Source organism: Branchiostoma lanceolatum, chromosome 11 (genome assembly GCF_035083965.1).
Source record: "Branchiostoma lanceolatum isolate klBraLanc5 chromosome 11, klBraLanc5.hap2, whole genome shotgun sequence".
Taxonomy (NCBI): domain Eukaryota; kingdom Metazoa; phylum Chordata; class Leptocardii; order Amphioxiformes; family Branchiostomatidae; genus Branchiostoma; species Branchiostoma lanceolatum.
Window position 1 is genome coordinate 16,742,292 of NC_089732.1, and position 8,756 is coordinate 16,751,047.

Here is an 8,756-nt window from a genome sequence, read left to right on the forward strand (position 1 = left end):
CCCCTACTCTTTTCGATAAGCGTAGTGAGTAAACAACCCTAATAACAAGACCTCCGTGCCACAGTGTTTTCCTTCAAACGTTAGTTTTCCTTACGGTCTAAGTTGTTCGAAAATACATGTATCATGTTTGATACTTCAATACGTTCATACAGCGAAAAAATTCAAGTGCCCACCTTTCATTTTTGCAATATATAGTAGACTCCGTAAAAACCGGTTTTACTCGCACCAGTTGTAGTGGTATTTAAATTAGAAACCACTTCTTACCTGCTCAGTGAGCGCGTTGTGTCCAGACTGTCCTGCCGGCGTACTAACTGTGTGAATCCAGGCAAGAAACGAAAGGTAAGATTTCACCAAAATTTGCATTTTCTGACCATGTCTGTTGGTGAATATTTCACAGAAATGTATCGTTTATGTACCACCGGTGTTTGAATGCCATTCGATGGTAAATCTGACGCCTCAAACGCGTTCATGTCACCCGCCCATTATATTGTTGTATGGGTCTGAAATCTGGGGATCTTTCAAAAGCCCAAAATCATCCCCAATTGAAGCCATTCACTTAAAATTCTGCAAACAAACATTAAAAGTCCCCAAGTCTGCATGTAATCTAGCTGTGATGGCGGAATTGGGGAGATACCCCCTTAGATTAGAAGCTTCCCTGAACGCTATAAAACACTACATTAGAATACGCCAGAACGTGGCAGCTGACAGCCTTTCAGCAGACGCCCTTTTGTGTCAACTTAATTTAGATACATCAGGGACTAAATGCTGGGCTTCGGGAGTCCGCAAGACACTTGAGGAATGTGGTTTTGCCTATGTATGGCATTCACCCCAGAATCTTGTTTTAAATTCTTCTCAGATTATTCCATCCATTCACCAACGTCTGAAAGATATGTATTTCCAACATTTTACAACAGAAATGCGAAACAATAACAAATTACGAACGTACAGATTATTTAAGAATACTTACCACGAGGAGGAATATCTAAACATTACAAATTCTCGACACAAAACAGCAATCACAAAACGTCGGATAAGTTCACACAAACTGAACATTGAAAAGGGCAGGCACAACCGCATTCCTCTGCAAGAAAGAATTTGTCAATTTTGTAATTTAGATAGAATTGATGACGAAAGTCATTTTGTTGTGGAATGTACATTATACAACGATGAGAGAAATATCCTTTATACTTACATACAAGATAAGTTCCCTAGTTTTAAATATATAAACAGCACTGAAAAATTCCTATTTATAATGAAACTGAACAAACCATGTATTACGAGTTCCATATCTACATACATCTACAATTGCCTTATGAAGCGAGAAGAAGTCGAACCTGTAAATAGTAGACAAGTATAGATTAGTCCTATTAGACACAGTAAGATATCACATTATATTACGTTATATTATCACCACTGTATGTAGTCCTTTGCTTATCACCATGACCTGTACTTAGCTTGTTTAAGCATAAATGTACAATAAAGGTCTTTCATTCAATAAACCATTGTTCTCGTTGTGTTACGAAATTTTCAGATACACCCAAAATATTCCAGCTCAAACATACAATGTAAAACCGCATACTTGATTGGTAGAAAACGTCCCGTAAGGTTAGACGTGTATGGTTTTCTTTTCTGGTCAAAACTCAACTACGACGTAATTCAGCCGAGTGCGACGTAGTTTGACATGACATGGATACCTGGGCGAACAACGACGTAATTCAAACAAGTGGCTCACGCAATACGACTTAACTTACAACTACGATATACTTTAAGGCAAATACGACGTAGTTCACAACCTGCTTTAATGCGACTTAACCTACCGCTCCAACTATCCATTACTGAGAAACTGACCATCTGATGCCAGAGGCAAACCAAGTTGATCAGTAAGTCACCATAACAACAGTCCTTTACTTATAATCTCCCATCCAAGTAATTGCAGGGCGCAGTATACGTAATTAGGTGGTTTGCAAACATACAAAACATATGTTGACGCTGCCACCTTATTAAGATACCCAGGCATAAAAAAACACAACAAGAAAGGCAAGAAAAGTTTTTTTTCCATGGCGACGATTAAGTGGTCATATGTAAGTGGTGTTTATGATTAACATTTTGAAGCCATGTTTTGACACATTGCAACTGGTGCCAGGCCGCGTGGCTAATGGTTAAATGTGTTCCATTACTGAGAAACTGACCATCGAATGCCGGAGGCAAACCAAGCAGATATGTAAGCCATCATGATAGCCGGAGCTAATGATAGCTGGAGCTACTCTTTTGACCCATATGGATGGATAAAACCTGAATTTTCTAATTTTCATATGAAATGAACCACCACAATAACCACCTTTCGTTTTAAAACGTGTGAATTGGTTGGTCAGCTATCCATTACTGAGAAACTGACCATAGAATGCCACGATAACCACCTTTGATTTTAAACGTGGGAATCGATTGGTCAGCTATCCATTACTGAGAAACTGACCATCCAATGCCGGAGGCCTTGTCAGGGGACACGTAACTGGGGGGTCCTTCTTAAGGCTTAAGAACAATTGATTTGAGCCTGATGATGATGACAGCAGGTACTTATCCTGCAAATAACATAAAAACAGAATGATAAAAATATCTTTATCACTTTTTTTACCGTACACGTATTCATAAGAAACTCAATTTATGTGAGAGTCAAATAATCTACTGCCATCTTTTTCTGCTTTGTTGCGACATGTTGGTCATGCAGGTAACTATCTGATATCATAGTTGTATAAGTCGGGGAGGGGCATAAGACGATTCATGACTATGACCTGCAATTACTTGGATGGGTTATTATGTAAATTACCGTTTGAATACAGGGGAAAAAATCCGCGAAGCATTTTGTGGTTAGGGTTATTGACTTAAAATATGACCCCGCAACACAGAGATTGTATTCGACCCCGGCAACAGTATATAAACAACTACTTCAACTCAATTTCTAATAATACCCCTTCGTAAAGCTGGTATCGTTTAGTGCTAGGGCCAGGGTAGCCTGCGTGACGCCATGATGAATATATATACGATAGATTACTGAATTGTCGTTTCTTCCCATTGCAGTTGTGTATCACTGTAACACTGAAGACAAGACAATGGCTGGAGTAGCAAATGAGATGATGAGACAACATCTGTTTGATAAAGCCAAGGTACGTAGAATTTCTTATTACAAAATAAAAAGTATTGTTTTTGCCAAGAAGGTTATATTTTTGGTGCCGTGTGTGTGTGTGTGTGTGTGTGTGTGTGTGTGTGTATGTGTATGTGTGTGTGTGTGTGTGTATGCGTGTGTGTGCGTGTGTGTGTTTGTGTCTGTGTGTGTGTGTGTGTATGTGTGTGTGTGTGTGTATGTGTGTGTGTGTGTGTGTGTGTGTGTGTGTGTGTATGTGCGTGTGTGTGTGTGTGTCTGTGTGTGTGTGTGTGTGTGTGTGTGTGTGTGTGCGCGAACAGCTAGAGAAGCTGTGGATGGATCCTTACAATATTTGGGATTTGAGTAGGATTCTGAAAACGAGAGCCAACTTCGATAATGGGCCTCCTAGCGGTTTCATTCGTTACTGCTGCGGAACTTTCTGTTTCGATATCTCCTTGTTATCATTCCAGGAGGCGGAAGAACAGGAGCGGTACGGATCCATGGTGGCGTGTGTGGATAGGTTGTGCCGCATGTTCGGGAAACTGTCGAATGATGAGAGGAACCTTCTGTCCGCGGCCTGCGAGGGCTCCAGGAAGGCCGCCGTGCGGATGATGGCCGAACAGGAGGGGAACGAGTCAGACAGCGGGCGGCAGGCGTCGAAGAGGCTACCGGAGGACCAGGTGACGGAATGGAAGGCATTCAGCAACGCCACCCTGCTGTTGATCGACCGCCTCCTCACCGAAGTGGAAAATCAAGACGTCGAGGCCGAAGTCTTCTACCACAAGATGAAGGGAGACTACTATCACTTCCTTACGGAAATCAGCGAAGGCAGCGAGAAAGAAGATTCGATGAAGAAGGCCAACGAGTCCTACAAGACAGCGGACGAGAAGGCTAAAGAGCTGCCCGCAACACACCCCACGCGACTGGGACTGGCTCTGCATTGGTCAGTGTTCCACTACGAGATCCGAAATGACGGCAAAGAAGCGTGTCGGGTGACGAAGGAGGCGTATGACGCGGCGGTAGAGTTGGTTGACGGCCTCGAAGACGAAGCGAGGAAAGAAAGTGCCTCGATCATGCAGCTACTCCGGGACAACCTCGCGCTTTGGACGAGCGAGGAGGAAGACCAGGGAGAGAACTAGATCACCCCCTCTACAATCTTAAACACATTTGAAACACAACCTTTTTTTTTAACCCTTCAAACTGTTTTTTTCTTATTACACGTATACTTCTTGAGTCAATGCCAACTGTTGTCTTTGGCTTATACATTATACTGTATGGCTTCTATTTGGATGATGAACTTGCTCTATTGAGCTTTTTGATCTCCCAAGAAATTGTACGAACCATTGTTTGGTTCTTCTTTTTATCGCCTTTAAAAAATACATTCCAAGCGCTGTCAGGGGCTGCAGGCCCCCCTCCAACCGCTAGGAGCGCGATTATAGTCCGACCAGTTTGAAGGGGAGGGAGGGGTACACACTCGGTTTTGCTCACGGCCACAGAAGCGTAATCAGGCTTCCTATCTTATTATATGGCAATCATGTAAGAAAGAAGCTGTCAAAAGTCACCTACCTGCGTTTAAGTCCATGAAAAGCATGCATTGGCAGGGGTGTCAGGCCTCTAAAGTTTCAATTTAGGGCATAATTTCAACTTTCTAATCGGCGCAACCCCTACGAAACCGGGCTTGTTTACACAAGTTGACCTCTGACCCCCTTCTCGACCTGATAATCACACAAAAACACCAAACTTCTGCTGCCTACAGACACCACAAACATGGATCCAAGTCTGATTTTTCAACACAATTAGAAGGTAGAAACCCTTACCTGTAACATCCAGCTCAGAAATACCAACATATCCTAGAAAAAAAACCATTTACAGCTACTTTTACCAAGGGTACCAAACCAATTTCCAATGGGCTAAAAGTTGGCCTTCTGCGCCTGCGCCAGTTACTGGCGTGTTGCCTCACCATGGTATAGATTTGTAATTGTGTAACCTTTTGTGGTGATAATTATAATCTATTAGAAATACAATTGGTTACAGCAAAGAGGCCTCCTTAGTTTTGGTGTCCGGTTGGAAAAGTTGGTGTTTAGCCCGGCAGAAAGTTATAATAATTGAACAGACGCTGGCTTTGTTTTTGCCAGTGATCTAACGTTAATGATCTATAATTGCGAGACATTTTTTTGGGGTGTTAATATTGATTTATAAGGCATGTACTTGCTTTTGGTGTCCAGTCAGAAAAGTTGGTGTTTAGCCAGGCAGAAAGTTATAGTAATTGAACAGGCACTGGCTTTTTTTGTCCGTGATCTAGCTAGTTAACGTTAATCTATAATTGCGAGACCTTTGGGGGTGTTAATATTGATGTCTAAGGCATTTACTTGGTTTTGGTGTCCAGTCTGAAAGGTTGGTGCTTAGCCAGGGAGAAAGTTATAAAGTTATGAAGCTTTATGTTCAGATATGACGTTACTAATTTAGCCAAACCATTTTTATGACCCACTAACGTTGTTTTGAATTGGTTAAAGTGTTTGACACCAAAATACAGCATCTTCTTATTATCTGTGATAGAAATAGTACCATTCAATGAATATAAATATTTAAAACAAATGCACACCCTTCTGATGTTATCTAACATTGAACCGTAAGAAAACATATTTCCAGCTTTTGATTTTTCTCTGATCTACCCACCAGGAAATTACATTTATCAGTGACTTAACTCTTCCGATGATGTCACAAAAACACGGCAGCTGGTTCGGAACCTTGCACCATGGCTTTTGAAGAACATCATTCGATGAGCAAACAGTGCTCAATTATAGTCATTACATTCAACTAAAATATATCATAATATTTAGCTTGTTTGCTTCTCAAAAGAACGTTATTTCCGAGCCGCAGTGCAAAGTTCCAAACCGGCTGCCATGTTCACTGTGACGTCATCGGAAGAGTAAAGTCGCCGATTAATGTAATTACCTGGTGGGAAGAATCAAAAGCTGGAGGCATGATGTTTTGAAGGTTCGAGGTTCAATAACGTCTGAAGGGTGTGTATTTTGTGCAACTGTCTATGATATTAAACAATATTATTATGGTTTATGTAATTTCTGGAAATTCTTATTATGATATCATTGGTGTCTTATACACTTTAATCTATAATTGTGTAACCTGTTGTGGTGTTAATGTAGATTTTATCAGGCATGTACTTGGTTTTGGTGTCCAGTTTTCAAAAAAAATGGTGTTTTGTCCGGGAAATGTTATCAATAAAGCCTTCTCTTAAGATATGACTATGAATTTATTTCAATTGTGTCTCTTTTACTTTCAAAGCTATACACCATTGATTTTACCGACTTATAGATCGGGCTCAAATAACATTTGTATGACTTGTGTATTTACAACAACGATTTTGACCAACGGTCAGCTGTGTGTAAAATACGAATAAGCTAGGATCCACTAGAAATAGAAAAGGGTAGATATAAAAAAGCTGCCTGCTCACGAGAGTTTTGTACAATGAACGAAGTGGAAGATGAAATACATCTTATTTACCAATGTCCTCTATATGACACCGAATGAAACGAATTCTATAAAACAGCTTCCGTTAATTCCCCTAGCTTTCATCATTTGAATAACTTGCAAAAATCCATCTTACTTCTAAAATCAACCAACCCACTTACCATATACAAAACGTGGGTCACTTCATTTTCCTCTGCCTTCAAAAAAGAAGTCAAACCCAACATAGTCAACCATAGTTAACATAGAACTTTCACAGCAGACTCGATAACGATTTCGATTCCCATGTATCTCCATGTACTTATTTGTTAGTCTCTACCAGACTAACCGCGTCGGAAATAGAGAGAACATTTGTCAGGGGACTTTGGCCATGGAGGATAACATTCCCATCCGCAGTTTAGGGTTGCCTATTGAACCCTCTCTCCGTAGCCGACTCCCTTCATATAATTGACTCTATTTGGCCAATTTATACTATTTTCTCAGAGACCCGCGAGACTGGTAGAGGCTACTTGTTTGTCAGCAATTATCCTTCGGGCATGAACTTTCAATCAAGTCATTATACATATACGGTTGTATATATACGTATGTAACGTTACATAAATCGCTTGTAACCTCACCGCAACCACACAAGAGATAACAAAAATCTATTCGAAAGAATATGTCAGCATTTTAAGTGCCACTAGAAGGGGGTCCCCAGAAAGTGCGAAATGGAACGAAATGGAATGAAATGGAACGAAATGGAACGAACTGAAACAAAATACTTCTGTATTTAAAATGCTTCCTGTTCCGGTCTACTGTGAATGTTACAACGTTCCTTATATTTTGCTTTCTACTGGTATTTCATTTCATAATTTTAAATATGAAACGAAATATATGTTGTTTTGTTCCTTGGTTGCCACTAATTGTTAGTGTTATCACAACCTGACGTGGTGGCATTATATGCCAACTGCAGTTCCACTGATAGTGGCCGTGGGTGATTCATTCGTGCTAAATCCAAATCCAGCTAATGACCATGTGAGTCGTGCCTATCGCTCAATTCTTTAGGTTACAATAATCATCCAAGATATCTAAAACCTTGTAATTGAGCTAGTCCTATGAAACGTTCATGGAACAATTGTTCATTTCCACTTTTAAAGGAGATTTGAGATAGTTGCAATGGTCTCCCGGAAAACAAGTGAGCATAGATTTCTTTTCTGGGTTGACCTTTATACATGTAAAGCCAAGCTGTCCTCTCGGAGGTGAATGTCATGCCAGCGTATTACGTAATATAAGGAAAAGAAATGAGCTGTTTAAAAAGGCCAACAATTTCAATCCTAATTTCTCCACGTTTACAGACAAAAAGGAAACTACTCTCCTCTTAACATCACAAAACCTAGATAAAGAGACGGATAACATACCAGAGAAGCTGTTCCGCTAAACAATTTGCGACCTATGGTACCTATTTTCCAGCGACCTGTGGAGCCTGGTAGAGGCTCGTCATTCCGTTGACACAGCCAAGAACCGTGAATCAACAACACCAAGTCAGCAGTTACGCCCACAAAAACCACCCACACACGACAAAAAGCCACTAGAATCAAACACAAATTAAGTGTATAAAAGGCTTACATAGCGGAGACCAACTTAGCGTTTCTAAAGCTTAATTTACTCCCAGTCAACCAATACATCCGTACACAATACCACGGTTGATTTCATAGTGAATAAGTATTAAGAACAATGCGAGGAAAAACCCGTTATGCTTTATTGCTTAACTTCAAAATAATGCATTATTTGGTCTTTTATTGTTTATAAGCTAATTCCACAATTGCAAGGCCATCATAGTGGTGCAGGCGCTGTTGTGAAGTCTGTAACATTTCTTGAAAAGGCTCCGACAACAATTCTTTTTTTTTTTCAAATTGTTTTTATTGATTTTCCAATAACAAAAACAGAAAAACAACAGAAAACACACACACACACACATGTATGGCACATAGTCAAATAAACCATCGCAAAATTAACATCATAATCTGTATGAAAACCTTATAGAGCAAATCAACAAGAAATACATAAATATTTAGCTTAACAAAGCTTTTGAATCAAACAAGAAAGAAAGAGGTAACAAGTTACCTTCAAAATAACATTGCTTGTGGTAACA

General features: G+C 40.1%; 1 protein-coding gene across 1 annotated transcript; it reads left to right on the plus strand.

The window, feature by feature from the left end:
* The first annotated feature begins 235 nt into the window (after positions 1-235).
* On the plus strand, positions 236-6,399 carry LOC136444434 (14-3-3 protein zeta-like). Its single transcript, XM_066441983.1, has 3 exons — positions 236-339; positions 3,076-3,161; positions 3,610-6,399. The coding sequence occupies exons 2-3, from the start codon at positions 3,108-3,110 to the stop codon at positions 4,276-4,278; spliced, it is 723 nt and encodes a 240-aa protein (XP_066298080.1). The 5' UTR covers positions 236-339; positions 3,076-3,107; the 3' UTR covers positions 4,279-6,399.
* The last annotated feature ends 2,357 nt before the right edge of the window (positions 6,400-8,756 follow it).

What these genes read in the sequence shown, in the direction of transcription:
- LOC136444434 (XM_066441983.1), top strand. Translation starts at nt 3,108, where the DNA reads ATGGCTGGAGTAGCAAATGAGATGATGAGACAACATCTGTTTGATAAA. An exon ending in ATCTGTTTGATAAAGCCAAG is followed by an intron (nt 3,162 to 3,609) that starts GTACGTAGAATT and finishes TTATCATTCCAG; the next exon opens with GAGGCGGAAGAACAGGAGCG.